At 40.5% G+C, this 26,740-nt stretch overlaps 2 protein-coding genes across 3 annotated transcripts; one reads left to right on the plus strand and one right to left on the minus strand.

The window, feature by feature from the left end:
* Positions 1 to 906: 906 nt before the first annotated feature.
* Positions 907 to 3,415, plus strand: tmem37 (transmembrane protein 37). Its single transcript, XM_072685087.1, has 2 exons — positions 907 to 1,312; positions 2,482 to 3,415. Exons 1-2 carry the CDS (start codon positions 1,292 to 1,294, stop codon positions 3,052 to 3,054), a joined length of 594 nt encoding a protein of 197 aa, XP_072541188.1. The 5' UTR covers positions 907 to 1,291; the 3' UTR covers positions 3,055 to 3,415.
* Positions 3,416 to 4,960: 1,545 nt separating this feature from the next.
* sctr (secretin receptor) lies at positions 4,961 to 16,921 on the minus strand. Of its 2 annotated transcripts, none has more exons than XM_072685088.1 (13): positions 16,666 to 16,921; positions 15,089 to 15,197; positions 13,357 to 13,452; positions 13,091 to 13,200; positions 12,319 to 12,428; positions 12,071 to 12,203; positions 11,725 to 11,878; positions 11,229 to 11,289; positions 8,682 to 8,751; positions 7,376 to 7,467; positions 7,081 to 7,219; positions 6,785 to 6,826; positions 4,961 to 5,561 (listed from the first exon to the last, which is right to left on the minus strand). In XM_072685088.1, exons 1-13 carry the CDS (start codon positions 16,723 to 16,725, stop codon positions 5,412 to 5,414), a joined length of 1,326 nt encoding a protein of 441 aa, XP_072541189.1. In that variant the 5' UTR covers positions 16,726 to 16,921; the 3' UTR covers positions 4,961 to 5,411. The 2 variants fall into 2 exon arrangements, with proteins under 2 accessions (XP_072541189.1, XP_072541190.1); XM_072685089.1 differs by having other exon boundaries at positions 5,506 to 5,561; positions 7,081 to 7,215.
* Between the last annotated feature and the right edge of the window lie 9,819 nt (positions 16,922 to 26,740).

Raw genomic sequence — 26,740 nt, forward strand, 5'->3', positions numbered from 1 at the left:
TTGACATAATGTGAATCAGCAGTCATTCTTTTTGTTTCAAGGATGAATGGACCAATAGAAATGTCCTGTCTCCAGTTAAGTTGTAATTTTGGAGATGTGTTTTTTGTTAGACAGCAACTATATATACTATATATATATATATATATACTATATATATAAAATGTCCAAATGTTTGAGGACTACATCTGTTGCTGAAACAAATTTGCAAATGTGCACATACACACAGCTTGTCAGGCATAGGCAAGAGGGGTATACCGCCCCCCAGCATTGAGGTGTGGAGCAGTGGAGCTGTGTTCTATTGAATAAACGTGTTCCATCCAATACTTTTGGGATGAGGTCCTGACCTCACTAACGCTCTTGTCTCTAAACGCAATCAGCGCAATCTTCACAGCAATGCTTCAAAAGCATGTAGAAAGCCTTCGCTGGGTGGTAGAGACAGTTACTTACAGATGTCTCAACAGCCTTTTGACTGTTCAGTGGTGGTTTATAATGTGACATACTCAGCAGTAACCTTTACCCTGCACATACATGAATGTCATGTAGAAACACTAAGTCAGCCAAATTCACTCAATCAGCTTGATAAACCAGTTGTCATGGAGATGGACTGGGGTATGTACAGGGGTTAAGTAAGGCACAGGTAATATGCAGCAGACAGATATTGCTTAATGCATACCTGACCTATATACATAGAGTATCCTGTAAATGCACAGTGTATTGAGGCCCTAAACCTTTCTGGTCTGTTGCTGCAGTGAGCTTTACTGTCATTTTTACTGCAAGTTTCAAAATTTATAATAGGACAGCCAGACAGCACATAGCAGGCTTACTTGCCTGAGCTATTGATTACCAATACCGTAGAATATCAGTTTAAGGCAAAGTCTTCTGTGTAACTCCAGAGTGGCACCTGAGCACAGGAGCTTTCGCTACCCCACCCTCTGCTCGTACCGCTGGTTAAAGGGTTAAATGTTAGATTTCTGCACAGGCTAACGTGTCTGTAGGGGAACAATGCGCGTGGTAAAGCACTAGAAACCCTTTCAGCGCTCACTTGCAGCGCCCATCCTTTCTCTAGCACTAACTTTTCCCCTGTAGTGACCAGGCAGCGACGTGACTAGAAAACCAATGACGACTCTTAGGAGCTGACGACTGCTGCTGCTGCCAGCACGGTGTGGACGCCTGTTGTCCTGCCATGCCAGTTAATGTTACACAGAAATTACAGACTCGTGTACTTTCGACTGGAAGCCGGAGTGCGTGACATCCTTCGTGTGAGGACCGTCGGGCCTGGGTTGGAGTCAAGATGACCGCGATTAAAATAAAGGTACCTTAACCTTATACTTCATTATTTCAGAGATTTTTTGGTGCTGTATTTGTTGCTGAGCACTCGGGGGTGAGCAATTTGGGCGCGTGAACGCGCACGGGACGCGCGCCTGCGCATTCACTTGTGTTTAGATATAAACTAAAACTGGGCAGAGGAGTTTACATGGTGTCCGTGTAGATGAGCTGTTTCTAATCTGTTCCCAACCCCCTAGATTAACACTGACAAGATGACAGGTTGACATTATGTAAAATAGACTAAGATTAGATAAAAAAAATAGATACGAGGTGTATCTATTTGTAGGTAGAAATTCAGTATATGAGTGAGATGTGAGATGTCTTGGAAAACCTTTCCTCAAACTTCCTGACTACAATAAATAGTTGGACATTTTTAGTACAAGTTATTTCTAGTATGGGCCTGCATTAGTAGAGACCAAAAAAATAAAGCTAGACAAAAACAGGCAGCATTCTGTGCCTCAAGCTAGGTCTTGTATTAGCAAGAACCGGTCCAGCAGTATCCATTTTTACATTTTTAGTGATTTTGCTCATAAACAAGGTCTTGTTAATTAACTAAGGGATTGGATCAGGTGAGCCTGAGCCTGTGCAGAGCTGGGTTACTCACTACAAGGCCCTCTTCACACATGCCATTAGGAGCAACCTTTAAATTCTACAGTTCTACTAAGTATATAAATGCACAGTGGTTCAGTTTGAGGACCAGGGACACTTAACGTTGAGCGCATAACGTTGTAGTGTGACCGCTTTAGCCCTTGATGCATCCCTGCCATACCAGTGTGAAATGAGCCTTAGAAACCTAGATAACCAAGTGAGGACACACACTAATGGTAGGTAAGCACCCCTCATAAACCTCCATTAAACGTTTTTGGAATTTCATGTTTTTGTTTGTTTTTACTTTTATTATTTTCCTTCATGAAAAGACTATCTTCTGCTAGCATATCTATGGGGTTTGCAGTGTTGTTAGAGCCAGGCTAATGGTGATCTCTGTTCCTTTCACCAGCTCTTACCTTATTTGAAGTTTGAGATGTAAATGTTTAATCGTAAAGCCCAATATTAAATGGGTAATATCATAGTATTACCAAATGCCAAAAAATGAGTTTAAAAATGAGTGATTTTCTTTTTTTTTTTTCTGATTCTCTCCACTTAATTCTTTCACAGGCCACGCATCCCGCTGCCCAGGGGAAGCCTCGCCCTCTCTTCCTGGAGGTGCTGTGTCGCAGTCTGATCATCCTGTGTGTGATTCTCTCTGTTGTTCTGTCCTCCGTGGCAGTATGCGACGGACACTGGCTGTTGTCTGACCAGCGCATGTTTGGCCTCTGGTACTTGTGTGTGCTGGAGGACACTGGTGCAGCCCCTAACTGCAGCAGACATTTCGGGGAGGGTCTGGACCCAGGGCTGAGTGTCTGTCGCTCTCTTGTCTCCTTGGCTGTGGTGAGTGCCATCTTTGGCCTGGAGCTGCTGGTGATATCTCAGGTGAGCGAGGGACGGGCCTCTAGCCAGCGCTGGCATTTTGGATCATGGCTCGTGCTGCTGGCTGCATGCTTGTCCGCCGGAGGGGTCTTGATCTTTCTATTCCTGTTCTGGAAGCACGCCACACCTCTGGGCTTCACTCTCACCTTTTGTTGCCAGTTCACTGCAACCTTCCTGTTCTTCCTCAATGGCATGGCAGCACGGCACATCCAGAATATGGCAGCTCTGCTTCCCTCCAGTGGGGATCTGGGAAAACTGTAGGCATTGGCCACACTGGATTCAGCATTCGGAAGCGCTGCATAACCTCCAACCTTCATGGGTTATTGAGATTAATGGTTCAGTTTAAAGAACTGTGGACTTAATCACAATGTTTTGGAGTTAGACATTGTATGAACACTCCAGATAGTTTATTCAGTCATGTTAATTTGAATCTTTTGGTAGATTCTCAATAAAGACATTTTATTTGCACCATTTTACATTTAATATGTAATTTACAATGTTCTACTGATTTGACTGTTAAACTACACATACATATATAAACAACATTAAGCAACACAATCATTCCTATTGTGCTTCATAACCTGATTTGTTTTGATCTGATCTTCAGTATGTACATATCATTTTAACAAGCTAAACAGTATTTAGCTTGGTGGTGGTGGGAGGGACAGAAGGGTTGGGGATGGTTAAGGCTTCATGTTCCTTAAAGAAAAGTTCTTTGAGAACCTTTTGTTACTTATAAGCACAATTCGGAGGGACAAAGAGTGAGCACTGTATTGACTGAGTCAACCTGGGATTAAGTTTCTTGCTACACTATTGAGAGTAGCAATTATTCAGAGAGTAAAGGTCTACTCATACAGGTCTATCTAGGTCCATATTTTTTAAATAAAATATAAGAGTAAACAACAACACTTTACACTTTACAATCGGTACACTTTTAGAGTGGAAGGTTGAGGTTGGAGAAAACATCAGGATGTGTTTCAAAGTTCAATCAAACCCCCACAGCAATGTTCCAACATCTAAAGCCTCCCCAGAAGAGTGGACGCTGTTCCTGCAGCAACGGAGGGCCAAACTGCCAATACAGTGGGGAAAAGTATTTACCCTCAAACAGTCCCACTCCAAACTCCACTATGGTGAAGACCAAAAAGCTGTCGAAGGACACCAGAAACAAAATTGTAGACCTGCACCAGGCTGGGAGTCTGCAATAGGCAAGCAGCTTGGTGCGAAGAAATCTACTGTGGGAGCAATAATCAGAAAATGGGAGACCTACAAGACCACTGCTAATCTCCCTCGATCAGGGGCTCCATGCAAGATCTCAGCCCGTGGGGTCAAAATGATCACAAGAACAGTGAGCAAAAATCCCAGAACCACACGGGGGGACCTAGTGAATGACCTGCTGAAAGCTGGGACCAACGTTACAAAGGCTACCGTCAGTAACACTGTGCCGCCAGGGACTCAGATCTTGCAGTGCCAGACGTGTTCCCCTGCTTAAGCCAGTACATATCCAGGTGCATCTGAAGTTTGCTAGAGAGCATTTGGATGTTCCGGAAGAGTATTGGGAGAATGTCTTATGGTCAGATGAAACCAAAGTAGAACTGTTTGGTACAAACACAACTCGTTGTGTTTGGAGGAGAGTGAATGCTGAGTTGCATCCAAAGAACACCATACCAACTGTGAAGCATGGGGGTGGCAACATCATGCTTTGAGGCTGTTTCTCTGCAAAGGGACATTGAAGATGAAACGTGGCTGGGTCTTTCAGCATGAAAATGATGCCAAGCACACTGCCAGGGCAACAAAGGAGTGGCTTCGTAAGAAGAATTTCAAGGTCCTGGAGTGGCATAGCCAGTCTCCAGATCTCAACCCCATAGAAAACCTTTGGAGGGGGTTGAAAGTCCGTGTTGCCCGCTGACAGCCCCAAAACATCACTGCTCTAGAGGAGATCTGCATGGAGGAATGGGCCAACATACCAGCAACGGTGTGTGCCAACCTTGTGAAGACTTACAGAAAACGTTTGACCTCTGTCATTGCCAACAAAGGATATATAACAAAGTATCGAGATGAACTTTTGTTATTGACCAAATACTTATTTTCCACCATTATTTGCAAATAAATTCTTAAAAAATCAGACAATGTGATTTTCTGAATTTTTATTTCTCATTTTGTCTCTCATAGTTGAGGTCTACCTATGATATCAATTACAGGCCTCTCTCATCTTTTTAAGTGGGAGTACTTGCACAATTGGTGACTGACTAACTACTTTTTTTCCCCACTGTAAGTACCTTTGATTTCAGAAGAAACATTGGATGAGCAGGTATGTACAAGCTTTTGGACATATGAGCTGCATTCTAAATCACAGCCTATTACAGAAACAGTTTTCTAGTGCTGTTTGAATTCTCAGAGATGGATCTTTAAGTCATTCCATGTCCATTCTCCAGAGCAACAGCAGTTGCAATATTGTGAATAGTGAATAAGTTAAGGGGCAAACCATTGCAAACACAGCGAAAGCATATGTGGAAATAATGTATATTACTTATCCAGTCAGGCCTTGCTGAATAAAGTAAGAAAGGAGACAGAGGAAAGAAGAAGCTGTAGACATGGCAAGCACTGTGTGCAAGTGTCTGTTAGCATACATTGTTAGCTCTGGCTAAGAGTGAGATCTGAGTGAGCGGCAGGCCACTGTGGCTCAGTGAACCGTGGTGCGCTCTGGGATCACCATGGATACGCTGCTTCTGCCGCCATCGTCGCCAACGCCTCTTAATCTCATGTTGAACCTGCCAAAGGTCAGATGTCAGAATTTATTGTCAATAGTGAAAAGAAAATGGAGAGTAGTGCACACTACAGTTGCAAGAAAACAAGTGTAGCTTTCGGAATTACCTGGATTTTTTACACGGATTACCTTGTTGCTGTCTGATTGTTATTTACATCACAGTTATAAACAAAAACAAATTAACTAAACTAATAATGCACAAACCGTTGAATTATTTAGTGTAGGCTAGAAAAAGTAAGTGATCTTCCTTTTAGAAACAATCATCTCCACCAAATAAGATTTGCACAATGTTGAGGAGGAATTAGCTCATTCCTTCCTGCAAATGTGCATCAGTGCAAGGTGCATCAGTATTTTTTGGAACCACTCTACAGGATATTCCACAGCATCTCGATAGGGTTAAGGTCAGGACTCTCAGGCCATCCCAAAATACATATCTTTCAGCCATTCTTTAGTTGATTTTCTTGTGTGTTGGGGTCATTGTCATGTTGCATCATCCAACATATCTTCAGCTTGAGGTCATGGATTGATGTCCTTACTTTTTCCTGCAAAATGTTTTGATACACTTTTGAATTGATTGTTCTCTCAATGATCGCAAGGTACCCAGACCATGAGAAATAAAGCAGCACCAAACCATGATATTTCCTCCACCATGCTCACAGCTGGGATAAAGGTTTGGTGTTGGTGTGCAGTGTTCTGTTTCATTTAAACATTTGTAATATGGTGCATTTGTAATAAAATATTCCACTTTTGTCTGTCCATAGAACATTTTCTACAAGCATTGTGCATTCTGGTGGTCCTGGGCAAACCTAAGATGGGTCACTTTTTTTCTTTTTCTGGACAGCAGCAGCTTTCTTTGTGATGTTGTTCTATGAACCCCATTCTTTTTCAGTGTCAGTCTTTCAGGATTGCTCGTTAATTCCAAAGGGTTCACTTACTTTTTTCTTGCAACTGTATTATATTACATTTAATAAATTACAGTGATGTTCTTAGTGAAGTAAGTCATCTATACCAATATGTCTTGAGATTATTGAACCAAAAAAACACAGGTAGGTTATTAAAGAAATATACTATTTTAGAACTCAGTTCATAAAGCATCTTAGAGCTAGGCTCAGCACCTGTATCATATTTGTTAAGAAATGTATAGTCAACCTTATATCTGCACTGTTGCTCTAAGATCAGCTAGTGAGTGAGTCAGTGAGTAAGAGTGAGACAGAGATGATGGCTTACCTCTCCATTTAGGAAGCAGTAGAGGAGAGCTACAATGAAGCCCTGCACAGAAGAACAGACGCACACTGACACTTCTGTATGCCTGGACCATAACCAGGCTTTTAAACTAGTCCTGTGTTTTGTCACCGGCAGCTTGCCAAGTACATGACAAAAAGACCAAAAGCGAATAGGGCATCAACAAAAGTTAAAAAAGTTTATAGAGTTCAAGAGTGTCTGAGTATGTATGTATGTGAGTCTGTCTGAGTGTGTGTGTGTGTATGTGTTTAATAGAGCCTGGCCCATACTAAGTTTATTACCTGTGTGGAGGCCATAGCGAGCTCAATGGCGTTCCAGATTTGGAAGGTGAGGATGCTGACTTCATCAGGGAAAAAAGCAAAGAGTGCATACTGCACGCCAAACAGCGACACCAGCAGCAGTGTGGATTTGGCCAGCTTCCTTCAGACACATTGCAGATCAACAGCATCACCAAAATTAGTCACCCCTCATATCCTGTTCTGTTTCTGTTCAAATTTGCAGCACTGGTCTCCTATCTGTCTGAACTATGTAACTTTTATGTGGTGGTAAGTGGCAGCTGTCGTGGGATTGACCTACCTGTGCTGTTTAAACTCATTCCCAATCATGTCTGGAGCTCTCATCTTGCTCACTAGAGTCCGTATAATTCTTATGAAAAACAGCATGTTTACCTGGATGATAATAAACAGAAAAGAATTAGAAACACTGCAGTTTGTCCTTGACAAAATGTTATGTGTAGCACTCATAGTGTTGGTACTACGTATATCACTATCACTAAATATACTACATTATAAGCTGACGACAGTATTACATAAGACGTGGCAGATAAAGGAGTGTACATCCGTATGTACAACAGTACTTATCTGTGTAAGAAGTGTTTATTGGCTCAGTTAAACACTAATATTAGAATAAATAGAAATAACACTCATACAAAAAGTAGAGGTTTTACATCACTGTGTTCATTCAAAAGCTCTTCTTATGGGAGTCTAGTATTACTTATAGTTATTCATCCAAAACCTGGTTTGGTAAATCAGTGCTTAATGATGTTTAGGAGGAATTAGGAGAGCTGGTGATGGAATTTAACAAATCTACATGTTGGCCAGGAGTCATCCAGGAGAAACCTGGAACCAAGCTAACTAGCTCACAAGATCTAATTTCTTTAACTAGACAAATTAGTGTTATTTTTACTGTATTTATGTTCATGTGCCTTTCGTCTGATGTAATTCTTCTTATGAATCATGTTTTTATAATTTTACCAAGATAAATGGTTTTAAATTATTATTAACAGTGTCTTAAGTCAAAGTGTCTTAAGAAAGACATTCTTCTTTGATGTGCTTTGTTTTCTTAACTCTATGCGTAAGGAAAAAAAAGTTAAGATAAAGTGATATTTTTCAAAAATCATCTTAAGAATTTTTACTTAAGAAAGAAACTATTGTTATTCTCCAAAAATATGTTCTGAAATATTTTATATTAACCTTATGATAACCTCACACTTGTCTTAGAGTGTAAGGGTGTAAGAGTCCAATATGTACGCCTCTAAAATAATCAGTTTAAATAGCTGATTTACTAGATATCTAATTTTTAACTGTATTAAATGATTGTTGTTAAAGTGCTGCTATTGTCTACATAGGGAAAAATACAGTTACAATTGGCCTACATAAGAAAACTACTGTCTTAAGATCTTAAGAAAACAATTAAGACTTTCTAAAAAGAACATTTGACAACAGAATTGCATTTAAGAACATGCTTATGAACCTCTTAGTGTTTCTTAGGAAGGTTTTTGTGAATCTGTCCCCAGGTTTCTAAAACTTCTAAAACCTTGCATGGTGCTGTGCATACACACGATCTCTGATTGTGGTTAGTAGTGTGTTTCTATGATACTTACATTGATAAATAAGATAACAGGAACTCTCAGGATCCACCAGATCCAGCCTCTACCTCTTGTCTCCCAGCACCTGCACACACATGTTTTGTAATGTATCAGAACTTCCCCAGTACCCTTTGTTACATTATGACAAACTATTAACTTTACAATGTGCTTTAATCATCATGTTGATTAGAGCAGGGATGCCTGGCTAACTATGGTTGGTGGGACACATTTTGAGCAGCCTATATTAGAGGAAGTGAGGGTCATTTGTGTTAACTGCATTCACTGGTATGTTATTGGTTTACAATCTGTTGTCCGTAATATCAGATAACCAAACGTGAATAAAATCACATTCTGTTATCATCTGACAGCAATAACAGTCACTGATAGAGACAGAGATGGCATCGGTTTATATCGGTTACCTCACAGTCCAGCAGCATGAGATTAGTATGAGATAGCTATGAAGCAGGAGTCAGACCTCCTTTGTTATACACTTTATGTCTAAATGTTTGTAGACACCTGCTCTTTCAGAGTTCCTATTCCATATATCCCAATAACAGAGTTTGGTTTTACTCTGCTGTAGCAACAATATCTACTCTTCTGAAAGGGCCTTCCACTAGATTCTGGAACACGAATGGCTTGGCCATGCGAGCATTAGTGTGGTCAGTTATTGATAACGGATGATTAGTTGTAAATCAAAAATGGCACTCAAACGTATTCCAGAGGTATTGGCTGGTGCTCCAGTACTTTAGAGATGTCAGTTCCACTGCTCCACAGCCCAGTGCTGCTGGACTCTGTACCTCTCTATCTACTGGATTGTAGACAATGGGAATGGAGACATTTGACTCATGTATACCTGCTTCAGAGTGTGCTGTTACATTGGCAATGCTTTTCTTTGCTGATGAAACAAGGTGTGCATGCACAACTAAATGGCTGTGTCAGTAATGGGTGCACCGAAAGTAAATGTTCATCCTTAAGTACACAAAGATCAAGTTTTCACAAGTTTTTTGATCTAATCAGGGGTGGAAAGTCCACTTTCTGCGTTTTACTGTGTTCTGCTGTTTTGCAGTTATTTAACTCTGGTTGCACATATAGCCACCAACAACTGCATTATTAAATCAATATGACTATGGCCTCTATAGTAAATAATAATCTCATTTTGTAACGAGGTGCTCACTTACAGCAGGGTTTGAACCCAGGCTGCCGTGTTGGAGGGCCGGCGCGCTACTGAGTGAGCTACCACGATTATGTGACCAACAGGCCCAAGTGCAGAGTCTTTAATCTTAGAACAGGCAAAATGGAAATGAGAAATAAACCACCCGGGACTCAAACCCAGGCCGCCGAGGTCTCGCGACGCGTCAAAGCGGCCAACAAAAGAAATATAAAGGGGTGGATTTAATAAATAAGGAGACGTCACGTCTAATGCGAAACAAAGGCGGGAAAACAAACAAAGGCCGCCAGGGGAGAGCTGGCTACCTCTTTAACACTAGAGGGAAATACAACTAAGGGCAAAAAGGATCTCCCAAAAGAAACGAGAAAACTGAGAAGTTACAGGGAAGGCAGACACTCCTGCCTTCCTCTGTAAAACTAGTGTATGTGTGCAAACACACACTCGGGCACACACACCAGGGAAGACAGACACTCCTGCCTTCCTCTGCTACACGAGTGTATGTGTGCTACACGCACACACACACTGCACAGACACAGGGAGACAGACTCGGGAGAAACACATGAAGGGTAGTGACACACACTCAGCCTCCAACTCGAGACTACACAGACATACACACCACCAGAGTCAAAAGATCCAGCAGTGGGGCAACTGGCTCTGTGTGCCTATATAGCCTACTGCCCAGGTGTAGGGAATTGGGCTCAATTACTGGCTGGGGTGACTCGGGGCCTCCCCCTGGTGGCAAGGGGGAGGCCTTGCCCTAGAGCCACCCCTTACACATTTACACAAATGAGAACAGCTAATACACAAATTAGAATGTGTCATGCTGAGAAGGCGCCATGATGGTCACTTCAGATACTCAGTGTTGCTGCACGTGCTACAGTGTGGGAGAAGAGTTCTACAGAAAATGAGGTTATAGTCATCATAAGGTAATGATATACCATGTGCCCAGAGGTCTGTAAACACCCTCTCATCCAACATGTTCTGAAATCAGTGGTACTGATAGGGAATTTGACCCTCCCTTTGCCTCAGAAACAGCCTCTACTCTTTACACTATATTTTGGAAATTAGTGTGAGGATTTGATTGCCTTCCGCCACAAGAGTAATGTCAGATACTGAAGTTGTAGGATTAGTTCTGGTTTACAAACCCAAATGTATTTGGATGGAGCTGACGAGGCTTAATAGTTCTTTAGCCAACACTTTAGGCATTAGAAATGGTGACCTTTGGCTTAAATGTAGCTCCAGGATGTCCCAATTTATTGACAATGCTTTTCTATGTAGATTATACACAAGCTGTGAACATGCAGTGGAACACCTGTGTCATTACCTGGGAATAACCTGAAATGACTAATTAGAAGTGGTGCCTTGATACTTTTGGCCATGTGCTGTGAACTCACCCCTCATTCTCCTGCAGGTATTTGGCCACACCCCAGACAGTGATGATGAGCATGGGTGTGCCTAAATGGACAGTAGCAGAGCCAGAGCTTAACTTAAAATCACTTGAATGCAACTCACCAGCACAAGTTTGAACTACACTTCACTGCACAGTTAAATATCATTGTGAAATGTTTATTGAAGGGTTTCCTGCCAATAAATGCTGATGTAAGTATATGACTGTGAGTTTGTGAGTGTTTAAAAGTGAGTGAGATGACACTGGCATGTATGTGTTATTTTGTAGAAGATAAATGTGTTGTAAAAGAGTTTGAATGAGTAATTAAAAGGGAGATAAGTATGGTCACATGCAAATGTTTTGACATATTTTGGTTTTATGTTGCACATTTAACACCAGTAATGTGACATATAACACTCACTGTGTTGATTTAACACTGACAAATTTGCTGTGGAGAGAGAGAGAGAGAGAGAGAGAGAGAGAGAATTAAAAAGAGACTTTACCCCAGCCAAAGCTGATGTACCAGTGCAGGCGTTTTCTCTGGGAGTGCAGGGACAGGTGGATCAAACTGTGAAGGTAATGACCCTCCACCAGCAGCCAGCTGTAGTTGGCCAGGATGCAGTAGTTAGAGATCAAGAGTGCCACTTTGCAGCCAGGCTGAGAACACAGTGCAACATTACACTGAATCGAAGAACAATTATATGAAATACATTGTATATTTCGTTGTTTTCGTTGTATGTCAACAAATGTTCAAATTACATGTAATATACCAAGTTATTAGATAGTAACTGATATATTTAAATAATCTCTTTCTCAAATTCAAATATCTATCTATCTATATCTATGTACCGGATGAGAGTCGCAGTGGTAATAGTCCTGAGAGTTATGTAGCGCTGCATCTCTGATGAAGATGAAAGCAGCCCGTAGGATGAAGGAGAGAAAGAGCTGCATGTGGATAAAGTTGCGTGTGCAGTGGAGCTTTCTGAAAGAGGACAACACAAAATCCTAAATAACCCAATCAAATAACAGCTCAGAACCAGGGCATCTCCTAGGTTTGTGAAGAACACACAAACACCCACATATATGTACATACACACCTGAACATACAGAGCAGTGCAAGAGCGATGGCGAGAGAGATCAGTGAGATGCTGTATCCCACAGAGTACATGATCCTTACCCACAGGAAGTATTCATGTGATATCATCACCTACACAGACACACGGAGACAAACATACACACAGTCATTTGGAGTTGATCCCATAACTGCCTATACCAGTTCCTTTTAGGCAGTTCCTGGATTGTTTCTCTTGCAGCAGTAAATGTAAGGATGTTAGTGGTGGCCTCACCATTGGATAATATATAACCAAACCTGTATGATACCTATAATTATTACATTTAGTAGTTTTATATTTCATGTTAACTCAGATAGTATATGTACAAGAGTATCCAGACACCTTTTCTAATTAGTCAGTTACTTGAATGTGTACCCAATCACACATGAGGCTAATATCACCATTCCCAACTAGACAGGCATACAGACCCCCAGCATTAAGCTTTGGACCAGTAGAATTGTGTTCTCTGGAGTGATGGAGCATAGGATATCTTTGGGATGAGTTGGAATGAGAATGAGATCCCAAACTCATTATCCATCAGTACCTGACCTCACTATTGCTCTTGTAGCTAAACAGAATAGAATCCTCACAGCAATGTTCCACAGTCACTACAGCAAGGAGGGTCTCCCCTAGGAATACTGGTTGACAAGTGAAAAAATGCTGGATGAGCAGGTGTCTAGAAACTTTTGGACATAGTGTGTTTATATTAGAATGTTTTTCAGACTTCCTGTTCTGTTTGAGCCTTAATGGATCATACAATGTCTGTGGGAATGTGAAGTGGGTCATTCAGTGTGTATCCGCAGGCCAGCTCGTATGGTGGGAAAGGCTCTGACCAGCCAGCCTCCGTACAGTTTCTCTTCACATCCCCTGTGAAATGAAAGATGTGAAAAATAAATCTTACAATAAAGACAAGTGGACATAATAAAGCAGAGAAAAAAAATGAAGACAAGTAAACTATAACCGGAATCTGTTTAGCTTCAAGCTAACATTATCTACAGGCTCATGGTTTGTTAGATCGCTCACCTTTGACCCTGAGGAATGTGGGGCAGGGTTTGTAGGCAGTCTCTCCCACTTGGGCATGGGGCCAGCAGTTCAGATGATCCCATAATGCGCTGCAACCTGCAGGCGGTAAAGCTGAGGTAAACAATGTTGTCAATACCGTAATGTCTCCTCAAACATGGCACAAACACAAACGCAGAGAGATTCACATGAAGTTGATGAAACAGCTTCAGCATGAACTCTGCTTTTTTCTACATTAAAAGGTTCATTACCCTTAAAGTTTGCAGATGAATCATGAGAAATACGTGTAGTGTTTATGTGTGTGATGTTTACAGGAAATATAACATCTTCATTACAGCTAAAAATATCACAGAACTGTGAACACAGAGCCCCCGTTTAGAATCAGACTGTTCCACCCCCCACTGGTACTTAGCCCTAACTGGCAGATCATGGACAATGATGTGATAATGGATAATGTGAACTAAATGGGCTCCTCTCTCTTAGTGGCTGTGATTGAGTAAGCCAGAGCTCTGTGATACAATCAGTCAGGAGAAAGCAGGAGTTGTGCACACATATACATGCGCAATATCAGCCAGGAGACCGAAGAGCCTGATGAATGCTTTCCTCTTAAACACTACAAAGTCTCTCTCTCTCTTTCACTCTCTCTTTCTTTCTCTTTCTCTATGTCTTCTGCCAAATAGCAGGCAAGCAAAGTTATTGTTATTGTAAGTGTGTTTCACACAGGTTTCCAGTGTCTCTAAAGTATGGCATGATGCAGTGTCAGGACAGTAAAGCAGACTGGAAAAGAGAGAGAGCGAGAGAACGAGAGAGTGAGAGTGAGAGAGCTCTGGGCTGTGTATCAGTGTCATCTTGTTCTGCCTGTGCTGAGTCGATGTCAGTGTTACTCTCCCATGAATCCTTGACTTACAGCTGTTCAGACTTCACCTAGTACTGACTGTATCATTAAATGGCACTTTCTGCCTCTCAATGGTTAAGGTTGAAAAATAATGACTGTGATGGTTGTGTGTGGGAACTGACTGAGGTGGAGGGGGATTACATGTGTAATCTGATAACAGTGTGATTTATGCTACACAGTACTAGGTCATGAAGGCTATTTATCATACTTCCCCATCATATCATATTACAGCTTCCAAGATACCAAGATAAACGCTAATCATCAAGATTGCCCACTGGGGTACATTCAGGTGTTTACACACACAAACATGCTCACAAACATAACCACTCAGTGTACAAAAGTGTTCGAAAATGCATTAGGTGTGCACATGTGGACACTAATGTGTATGACCACAGGCTATCTGCCCTCTATCTGAACCCCACATTTCTCTTTCCTGACAATACTCTCTGTGCTTGTGTATGTGTGTTGAGGGAGGGAGGAGAGGAGAGACCAGGAAAAGATTAGAGAAGAACAGAAGAGTGAGAGAATAGCAGTGAAGTGAAAAAATTAGAAGATGATACCAATGAAGTGATGAGACATAGAGATGAGAGGAGACAGTAAATAAGAGAACAGATAGAAAGGAGAAGAGAAAAGAAGAGACAAGATAAATAGATGAAAAAAGACATGAGAAGATACAAGATGACAACAGGAGAAGATAGAAGAAAAAAGAAGAGCTGTGAAAAGGATAGAAGTGAAGAGAAGAGATGAGAAGAGAATAGAAGAGAGGAGATGAGAAGATGGGAAAGAAGAAAACAGAAGAAAGGGAGATCAGATATGCATGTGTGAGAGACAGCATCTCACCTGTGGAGCCAAAGTGTGTGAGGTTGTCTTGGTGAATGATGCTGTAGCAGTTTTCCTCCTCCTTGAGCCACTGGATCTCTTGGTCACACTCTGAAGGGATGGCTTTTATCTGCAGTGCACACACATATTTGTATTAGTCAGCAATGAACTTGGTCACCTTGAATTTTGAAATGACATAGAAAGAAACAACAACTCTACAGTATTCCTACAGTATCACAACACAGCTCAGTGTTACTAAACACACTAACTTAAGTAATTTTCCCATGTCTGTTCATCATCACCAAGGCACCAAGACATACAGGGTTTTGTTAAAGTGTGTTTAGTCATAATTCCTGTTATCTAAAATGAGAGGACATGAAAAGGATCCAAAGGAAAAGCAAATACAGAATTAAACTATCAGACATTATATATCAAATGATTGGCTCTAATAACGAATGACAAGTCAGAATACACAAAGACCTTCAGCAGAGAACACATGAATAACATGAAAAAAACAAACTACAACACGATTATTTGAAAGCCAAATCTGTGTTGATGTCATATTGTTGATATCGCCGCTGTCCAATAAAAACATGTATCTCCATTTTTCCTGTTTTTAGATTGGGCTATCATTGGAACCCTATAATTCTGTAAATATTGTAAATTATGGTTGAACAGACTGATAGAAATGTTCTAAATTATCTGGAATAAGTTGTTTCCATTCAAAGAAAATGTTTACTTTCTCCTGTAAAATCAAAATTTTGGAGATACATGGACAGTGACGATAATTAAATTTCTATATATTTGCTATATATATATATATATTTTTTTTTTATTATTATTTATTTATTTTTTTATTTTTTGTGTGTAAACTACATAAACCTACGTTTTAAATTATGAAGAATAAGAATATTTTAGTAGAGTGCTTTAACAGCTCAGAAATACTTTCCAAATGGAAAATGGACAAAAGACATGCAATACAGACAAGCATAAACTGAAGTCCTGTTTTAAGAGCGTGCACTGAAAGCTGGATATAACTCTCTCAGAGGAAGAATGAGCTTATAAATGTTCCAAAAAGACAAAACGATGGGTTTGACATGCTGTCGACAAACAGTCTCTCAGTATTATCTGAGGACAGCACAACGTTGTAACACATGAACATAAAACTGGTCTACTTTAGAAGAATTCAACTCATAATCAAATTAAAAAAAAAATCAAGAGAGAGCTTAATTCATCTTAATACAGCTTCTAGTTAACTTCTTAACCCTGAGTTTATGATTTCTCCTTTTTCATTTTTATGAATGAAAGAGGGTAAGCGATTACACTGAAGACGGCAATTATGCTGGTGGCACGTGCGAGCAATTTACACGATCATGTACATTAAACGCACATTTTAAAGCACAGTTACTCAAAGGTATGATCAAACTTTAAACCAGGTCCTGAAGCAAGTGCGGTTTAATCATTGAACTCCCGCGCGCGTCTGAAGCCTATAAAGCAGTCGAACACCACGCGCACTAGGCTCCTGGCAATGCCGTCAGGCGACGGACCGGTCTACATCCCAACATCCCATCCCCAGCGACTGGACTGTATGGACTCACGTGTGAACAGAAAGTGATGAAAGCCGCCACTGCGGCTCTGCCCAAAGCCCGGAGCCTCATGCAGACTGCCCGGCTGCTCTCCCGGAGCTGCTGATGTCAGACAAGTCAAATGTCCCTCCTGTTAACAGCGCATATCTCTGAGCAGCAGCACTCCGCACTCGCGTACACGTTCCAACACGGTCAACCTGCACCGAGGAAATCCCAGCAGGACAGGTGAGCTCGAGGAAAGCATCATCCCACTGAAGATCAGATCTTCTCCATTCCCCACTCCAACTAAAGTGACCGGTGAGGCTGCGCGTCCCGAGCCTGTGTGAAAAGTTGGGGTAAAGAACAGCACGAGCTCCGTTTCCCCTCGGAACTAAACCTCCAGCTCCGCATTGTTTGATTTATCGGAGAGCAGTGTCATGTAGAGAGTGGTGCGTAAGGAAGTAGAGGCCAAATGGCTTCCCATTTCTCTGCCGTTCTCAGCACTGCACTCTCACCCCTCCTCTACCCCTCCTTCTCTGTGGTCCTCTATGGAGAAAGTTGCAGTGGGTCGCAGTGATGGTTCCACGTTTCCACGCTCTTCCAGGTCTAAAGTATAGTCGTCTTCTCTGGAGCTCAGGAACTTGCTCCTGCTGTCCCCTTCACTTGGCCTTGCTATGAGATCTGTGGATTTCACTCAGGACACAGTGGGAATAGAGACATTATTAGTGTTTAAATGCAGATTTAATGTGGATGGATTTAAGTCCATCACCATCACCCTGACAACTGTACTTTCAGATATCAAGCAGGTCTCCACAATTTCATTTTTAAACCTTTTTTCAGCTTTACACCATTTTATTTAATATGCTATGGGCCTGTATACATCTGGCATTAACATGTGTTTTGTGTCTTGTATCTGGATATAGATTCTGTTTACATTAAAATGGGTTCCAGCCTGATCTAATGAGATCTGATTTCACTTACAAAAAAAAAACAAAAAAACACACCATTGCTTTGCTCCGGGAGACTGTCAACAGTTGAGAGCAGAAGTGGGCAACGGGGGAGTCCAGCACAGTTTGCTGATTCCCCTGCTCTAACAGACCTACTGAACCTGGCAATTAACAGGTGAGTTGAATCAGGTCTGCTTCAACAGGAGAAGTAAAATAATGTGCAGAAAACAGTGGGGGTTCTACAAATTGCTGGTTCTTCCATTCCCATAACAGCTCTATTAGAAAACGTGACAGACTGTTTAACCCCTTAAAAACATGGCCAACAGAAGTCTCTGTAGTTGATGAGTAATACACCTTAGTGTGTAATAAGCCTTGAAGTGTTAAGGGGTTAAACTGCAAGGGAACAAACTTTGCTCGCATCTACCAGTAAGCATGAGCGTGAGCATGCATACAAACATACACGAGAGGGAGAGAGAGAGAGAGAGAAGCCAAGATACCAGCAATTATTACTTGTATTAAGGTTTTGTTCACCAGACGTATCTATGATGACATATCTAGGTTTCACAAACAGCCATCACATGAGCCTAAGGTCAACATACTCAATGCCAAGCGTTGACAAAATGGGTTTGAAGATCTACAGCAGTCGGATGTTGAGAAGTGGAACTGCATTCTATACCATGATGGAGCTCCACACATCACACCCTTATACACAAGCCCCTTATTATTTTCTACAGGTTATCAGGTGCTATAAGCATCATGTAAGAGCAAAGTCTCCCTCATAGTGTTACGGTGTGGGGTTTGGACTCAAGTGCAGTCAAAGTTTGTTTTATTATGATTAAACTAAACTACTCCTCTTATGGTGTGTGCTTGGTGACTGTTGGGCTTGAACTTCCAACCCTGGTAATGGGAGCCCAGTGTATTTCCACTGGTGGTGCTTGTAATGCCAAACTAATCATACAGCACCAGTACCTGACTTTACTAATGCACCTGTGACAGAATACAATCGATTCCTCACAGTCAGCCCCAATACCTTGTGTAAAGCCTTCCCAAAAGATTAGTGATGTTACTACAGCAAATGTTGGATAAGTAGGTGTCTACAAACTTTTGGATATAATGTGTACAATGTTGTTGTGACTTTGAGATCAGCAAAACAAATACGTGAGATTTATGGGTTTGTTTGTTTCAAATTACTTATTCGACTTTTCAGTCAATATCTCTGTTTACAGTGTAAGTCTATAAACAGAGATCCTATTCTGGGCCTTGTTGTCCAAAGGCTTTTTAGCACAAAGGTGAATCTTAAATGGTTGAGCGAGCATCACACTAATTACTCTCTCTACCAGTTAAGATGACCTTTACAGGAAGATGCTTTTGAGAAACTAGGTCGTGAACTATTCTCATGAACTCTAGTACTGCAAAAGGTATTCTTTTATTAACGTGAGACTAAACATGAACACAAAGCATTAAATGTATTTTCCACAGAGAATGGTTCAACTCTCTCTCCATGTAAACAGCAGAATAACAGGCTCTCAGACTGTTTTAATGCAATAGGGCTCCTCTCCAACAACCAGCACAAAGACCAATCGCTGATTGTGTGTGTGATGAAAGAGATAGCGAGTGATGATAGATAGATCTGTGTATTTACAACCCAACTGACGTGGTTCTTCATCATTTGAAGAAGGGGAAAAAACCTTATCCGATATGCCCCTAGTCACACACTTTAGCAGGGGTGTAGTCTGGACCCAAAATGTCCACTGCAGATTGTGTAAACTGTACCCGGTGTTCTACATGTCTTTCTGTGATCAATGGGTTGTTACTTTATTGACCTGATAACAGTTATTCTCACCAAACAAGGCTCTGTCTGCATGACAGAGAGAGTGAGTGCACTTGTTCTCACTGAACAGCAGCTCCTGGTCACCAGAGAAAAGGTCATTAATCTGCTGAGGTAATGGTTACCTCTCTCTCTCTCTCTCTCTCTCACTACCTCACTATCTCGCTTTCTCTAATGGAGTTGTAGCCAGTCTGTTTGTTGGCACATCTGACTGATGGCCTGTGGACACTAAAAACATGCAGCTCTGTTTCAGCTGAACTCACCCGTCACATGCTCAAACTGGTCAAACCAAACCTATGACAATAACAAGGTTAAATCAAGAAACTCACCAACATCACCTGAGCCCTTAAACAAGCACAATGGACCATCCCATCACTCCAATACAGCAACAGACATGACAATGAGATTCAAATTACATATCACAGACATTTTTTGCAATAAAAATACTCTTTTTAATATACTCTTTTTTTCTCAAAATGTGATTTTGGCTGCTTCCCAAGTATGACAATTAGTGACATTCCTTCTACCACTGTGTCACATGCTCTGTAAAATCTTACAACCAAACTCACTGCGGTAGGTAAAGGGGCCAATTTGCTAACTATGGCCAAAATGTTAGTTCCTAAAATGGACACATCTTTACACTGAGTTTTTACTGCATTGGTACATGAGGTACTACATTACCCATTTCCTCAAACATTGGCTAAGCCATGTTTGCCATCTAAAGCTGGAGCCATAAGGCTAAGGCTAGTGCTTTTTGAATAACACAGACCTCTATTACTCTCTAAACTCCATTGCAAAATAGAAGTAAACACAAAGTGCAATTAAATAAAATACAAACCTAATGTAGTGAAACCTAAATACACAGGTAGACAAAACAGGTAATTGTGTCTCTTGTATATGTTAAAAAAATCAAATTGATGTAAATTAAATGAAAAAGAAATCTAGTTGAGTGAAAAATCTATTTGCATATTAAACATGCCTTTATGTTCCCCCTGTGTCCCCTCCAGTTTCCTTCCACCTCTCAAAAATGACTTAATAAAGTAAGTTTCTCATTCTAAGTTACCTCTAGTGGTGAGTAAATAGGTGCTGTGTGTGGTACTCCATGATGGACTAATGACCTGTTCAGGGGGTATTCTTAACTTGCCCAATAATTCTGGACAGGCTCCAGACCTGACCAGGAATAAGTGGGAAAAAAGATGAAGGAATTGATGGACGTAACTTTGACAGTTGTTTTTGTGTTTAGTGTTTTTTCTTGTAAACCTCAAATTTGCGAGTGTAAAATTAACACTGTGTTAAATTTTAAATGTATGTTACTCTCTCTAGTGTGTAACGTTACCTCCAAGCTAAGCTTGATGGTATTGGTTGTAAGGGTAAGTTACATTTTCCCAATTTTATATTTTATGTCCAATCATGTTTTTCACACTTCTCTTAAATTTCATCCAACAGACTTTACTGATTTGAGTTGGTGTGACAGTGGATTAGGTCAACATTAGGCCAATTGTAGTAAATAATGTAAATTGCCTTATTTGAAAAACACTTAATTGTTTAAAGTTTATTTTAAATATTCAATACATTAAAACAAAAAAATATACATATATATATATAGTGAAAATGAAGCAATTATCCAAAAAATAATGAAATAATAATAAAAGAATGCTACCTTGGGACCTAGCATCACGAATCAATGAACCCAGCCTGCCTTGAGTCAACAGTCCAGGCTGGTCAAGGTGGTGTAATGGTGTGTAAAATGTTGTCTTGGCACTTTAGGTCTGTTAATACATTAGAGTATTGTTGCTGACCACGCGCATCCCCTCATGGCCACAATTAACTCATCTTCTATTGGCTACTTTTAGTGTGATAATGCACCAGTGCATCAGTGTTCTTCACTGGCCTTCCCAGTCAACAGAACTGAATTCAGTAGAACACCTTTAGAATTTGGTAAAACAGGAGACAGAAAGTACTTCTGGAAAATCTGAAGAAATTGTGTGAAGAAAAAATGGGGAAAAGTTGGAGCCTAATCTAAGGCTACATTCACACAGCAGGTAAAGGTGTTTTCGTTATAAGTGACACAGATGTGTTTCTGTGTGGCAGTATGAATGGCAAAAACACACTGAATTCTGATATTCTGAATTTTGATTTGAGCCACTTTCATATGTGGTACTGAAATCCAGCACATATCTGTTATGTGGCAGTGTGACTCTGAACAGCCAGATTGGAGTTTATTCAACTGTTAAGTCAATCCAACTCGACCTTCGCTGAGGAGAAGAGAAAACGAATGGCAGACAGGAGTGAGGAAGGTTTTCAGTGGGGAAAAGCGAGGTAACAGACCTGGTTAATATTTGGGGTGATGTCTTTGTTCAAAATAATTTAGAAGGCACAAATTGCAACAGCCGCTCCATGTTTGAAGAAACTTCTAAAGAAATGGCCAAAGGCAAGCACAGGAAAGAAAAACGCTTAAAAGAAAAAAATAAAGAAACCAAGGACACAAACCAAAGAAGTGGCAATGGCTGAATACTAGGCACTTTTTTACAGCAAAAACGTTTTTTGGCGGCGACAGACCCAGCTGTCAGCCACTGCAACTCCTTGATAGCTCCTGTGGATTGCTCTTTTGCGCATGCTCATATGTTTAGGAGCGTGAACTGCGTGAAAGAGATAGTATGAACAGTATGAACATTGGATTTAGTGAGAAAATTGGATTTGGGCCACTTCAAAAGCTGTGTAAACATAGCCAAAAAGGAATGTTTCCAACATCTCCTAGAATCCATGTCACACCGAATTAAACAAAGAGAGGCCCTACATTAGTACAATCCTCCTAGTAGTGTTAGTATAGCGTTCCTCTCTTCTTCCCACAGGCAGCCGATGCTGCTACAGTGCATCCTTTTATTGAGCAGGTCGGGTAATCTAGGCCTGTTAAGCTCTAAGGAAAGCCCTGGACTTTGAAAGGTGTCTTAACACAGTCTTTATTTAGTACAGAATTTGAAGGACCCTTGTTGCAGTGGGTCTGTCTTTTGTGTTTGGGGCCACGTTCAACAGAGAGGAATGAGTTATGAGTGCTGTCTGCAGGAGGAAGAACAATACTATCATTCTCCACAGTGATTTACAACATACACACACACACACACACGTTTTGTGCACAACACGCATGCTCCTGCAGTTGGTTTGGCTTCAAGGAATGCACTCACACTTCATCTGTCCTCAGCTATGGTACACACAATGGCAGAATGTTGCTCTGTTTCTGCGTTAGTAGGATCTGCAACAACTCAAATTATACACATACAGGCACACATTCATACAAATGGTGGTGACAACAACATGCACACAAGGCCATTCTCTCACTTCCCACCATTCTGTCACTACAGTTAATGTAAGTTTAAGTACTTCACAGGCCGGAATACACAGAGAGCACTATCACAGTTCTGCATGCTTCCTCTAAGAATGGGTTTTTCTGTTATCTGTTGAAAGGTAATCTGTTGAAAGGTATTTCTGAAAGCATATGACGAAGTAGCTGCTGAATATTTATGTGAGGAAGAAATGAAAGTAAGGCCTAAGATGAGTGTCTGAATGTGTTTTGTTTTTTTTTGGACCAAATGATTTTGGAAACAATTTTTACAATTATTTCTCATTTCAAATGCTTTTGTATTATTCTTCTTAATTAGACGTTAATTTTTTTTAAATCACTGAAATGCACTGCCATTGTTTTAAGAAATTGCAATATAAATGTAGTAACACACAGGCTAACCAAACATCTGGATTTCACACCTTACCAGAAAGACCTGCAGCACGATGTACAGTATATACTTTTGGGGGTTACAGATCACTACAGTTGAAATATACACAGAGATATCAGAGTATTAGGACCACTCATGTTTTGGAATTTACTTAGGCCATCATATCAGCTCCACTTACCATACAGGAGCACTTTGTAGTTCCATAATTATAGACTGTAGTCCACCTGTTTATTTGCATACTCTGTTAGATCTCCTTTTGTCCTTTTCTTCATTGGGGTCAGGACCACCACAGAGCAGGTATTAGTTAGGTGTTAAGTCATTCTCAGCACTGCAGTGACACTAACATGGTGACACTGGTTCGAGTGGATCAGACACAGTTGTACTGCTGGAGTTTTTAAACACTGTGTCCACTCACTGTCCACTCTATTAGATACCCCTACCTAGTTCCATATTGTAAAGTCAGAGTCAGAAGCTGATCTGTGGCTGCACAGTCTGTGTTGGTCATCTTCTAGTCCTTCATTAGTGGTCACAGGATGCTGCCTACAGGATGCTGTTGGCTGGATATTTCTGGATATTTCTATGCTATCTTAGCAAAAGATCATTCTCTGGCTTGTCTAGCTAAGACTTTCGCCCTGGCAAGGTCTTTGAAAGTACTGTCTCGAATGAGGACAGAATAAGAGAGTGTAAGGTGGCACTAGCCAGTGCAGTGTAGATGCCACATGCATATTCCTTACACATGACCTGCATACTGCTACCATTCAGATTTTGATACAGTGCTATGGACATTTGTGGAAAGTGCAGTGTTCTAGAGTGCAGTATTAAAAATAGCATTGAGATAAAGAGTGTTAAAGATTGATTTCACACAGGCACAACATCAGTGTGGTGTTACTTCAGATGAATGCGTTGCTGGTAGGAGCTAAAAGTGCATTGTTTACTGTAATGTCACATGAGGCCTCTGCAGTTAGCCATGCTTGGCAGACTTTCACCAAAACAACTGTAGGTGAGGCAAATTGGTGTTTCACATCTGATAAGACATGGTGTTCAGGTCGTCTGGATATGAGCATGTTTACACTCCACCAGATTGTAGGGAATGGTGCAGGTTATGGGTTGTCATGCTATCTATATATGAGTACCATATTTACACTGTTTCAGACTGTAGGTAGCTTTCCCTCTCTGAGTAATACCGGCTGAAAGAGATGGGGTTGTTCAGAGGCTGTTGCCTTCTGTTTTTTTGTGTTTGATTACATTAAACCTTTTGGTACAATTAGGAGGTAAGAGGCCCGCATACAGGCCTTGTTAAGGCAACAGAAGAACCATGTGCCTTACATGGTCTGCAGGCTTTTGTTTCTTCCCCAGCTCTGCGTTTACAGAATCCTTGAACTTGTCTGGATAGCCATTACTCAAGTGTTGCCTTAGTCGTTTGTGTTATGAATATTTGACCTGCCTGACCTCTTTCTTGCACTTAATTTCTGAATATCATCCTTTGGCATTTCCATGTTTATGAAATTGTTCAACAGGCTACAGTATACATTTTTGTGTCTATAAATGTGTGTCAACTCATGTTTTAACTCTCATTTTTATCTTTCTTCTTGTTTGCACAGATGAGTCCAGTATTGTGGTCAGTTTAGTGTAGGGTTGAAAGCTTCCACTTCATTTCCAGCTCTCTCAGTTGTTAAAATGGTACTGTCCTGCCTTTACTCTGTGCTGTTTAGCCTAACCCTTAAACTATAATCTTAATGACAGTTAATTCTGATTATACAGAATCAGAATGTGTGTTCCCTTATAGAGATGAAATTTCACTAAAGAACTATTTAACTATTTAACTAACAACTCAACCTTTGCAAAAAAATTATTGTAAAATTACTGAATTAACACCAGGATCTGCTTTGAATGGGAATGAAAAAAATTGGCAGTTATGTCTCCCAACATCTCAGTACCATAATAATCACGGTAGAGAGAGATGGCCATTAAATAATGTGGTGACGAGAATGTTGATTCTGTTTTACATAACTATTGGAAAATGATCATATGTGTACAAATCTACTACAGAAGTATCAATCCTTATACCTTATCAGGTGTGTGACAGGTAAAGCCCACAACCAACCTACACACCCTGTAACGGAGCAATGGGAAAGAAGGTAACATGCGTTTTTTTATTTCCTCATTCTGTTCCACTGACTGGCCTCTGACACGAGCTTTGTTTAAAAACAGTCCAAACAAATAAGTTACTAATTAAGTTTTTAAGCAACAGAGTAGGTATGCTGTACGTGTTTTTGTTTCTGAACAAGTCATTGGTTTCACAGTGTAATGTACAAGCCAATGTGTGATGTAAGTCCTCCAAAATTATTTCCATGAAGCACCAAATACCTTGTACATGCCACTATTTCACTTGAATTTTGTGTGTCATTCTTGCCTTTTGCCTTTGCAAAAGATTAGACACCCCTGCACTAAGCTGATGGCAACATACCAGACAATTTCGATTGTGTGTTATAAATGGCTTTATTCTACAGAGTTCTTCCTGTTCAGTAGGGATGGGCCTGGAGCCTACCAGGAAAGATTGGCGCAAAGCAGAAATACCCAGTGGACAGGGTGCCAGTCCATCGCAGGGTCACAGATAGTCTTCACAGATGCCTCAGATAAATAAGTCATCAAACAATACCTGCCCTGTCAACCTTTTAAAGAAACAAACCCCAAAACTGTCAACCACCAGAAATAATAAGAATACATTCAGAATAAAGGCCCAGTCATTTGAGTGTGAGTATATGTACAGCCCCTCCCTGGCACTGCACTCTGACAAGGTGAACTCAGATGCCCTTATTTTAATCACTGACTGAGATTTCCATTAACGTGGAATGAAAAAGGCATAAATGATGCAGTTTTACATTTTTATGTACTTTTTATATGTTTGAGACTATGTTTAAGACTAGTAGTTACACTCTTTGTCTTTAAAGTTATGAGACATTTAAACAGTACATAATTACAAATGACAAATGACCAACATTATGAAATATTAAGTATTAACTGCTCACTCTACACTATGCCATTTGCAGTTGTCTTAACTGCAACTAAAAAGAATGTTTAATAACATAAATTTGAGATTTTAGGCAATTACTGTAAAAGTTGTTGATAAACCTAATGCAGGACAACATTACAAAATCTGTGTTGAAAATCCTGCATAGGAGGACCTGTATAGAATCTGTTCCTGAATGTTTTGTAATCGCTGCATGTTGACAGAGGTTAGGTGCTAAATAAGGGCTTCCTGTTTTAATGCTCTAAATCTCTCTATCTTTCTCTCAAATCATCATTGTCATCATGATGCTACATTTACAGACATATCTCTGTGATTGCCTCTTTAAATGTCTCATGATAACCTTGACCAATTAATTAATTCAACAATTTGACAGTTTGCTTATTCTCAGCTGAGGTTGTAAAGTTTAATATGAATATACAGCAGATCATTATAAATGCCAGGTGATATAAATGCCAGAGCTGCTGTAAATTATGTGTAACTATTTAGTATCACTATCCTCAGACTGTATGCATCAATAAAATGGACATACTATAATAAAAGTGCAGAACAAAAGTGATTCCTGAGTTAACAATCC

Source organism: Salminus brasiliensis, chromosome 8 (genome assembly GCF_030463535.1).
Source record: "Salminus brasiliensis chromosome 8, fSalBra1.hap2, whole genome shotgun sequence".
Classification (NCBI taxonomy): Eukaryota; Metazoa; Chordata; class Actinopteri; order Characiformes; family Bryconidae; genus Salminus; species Salminus brasiliensis.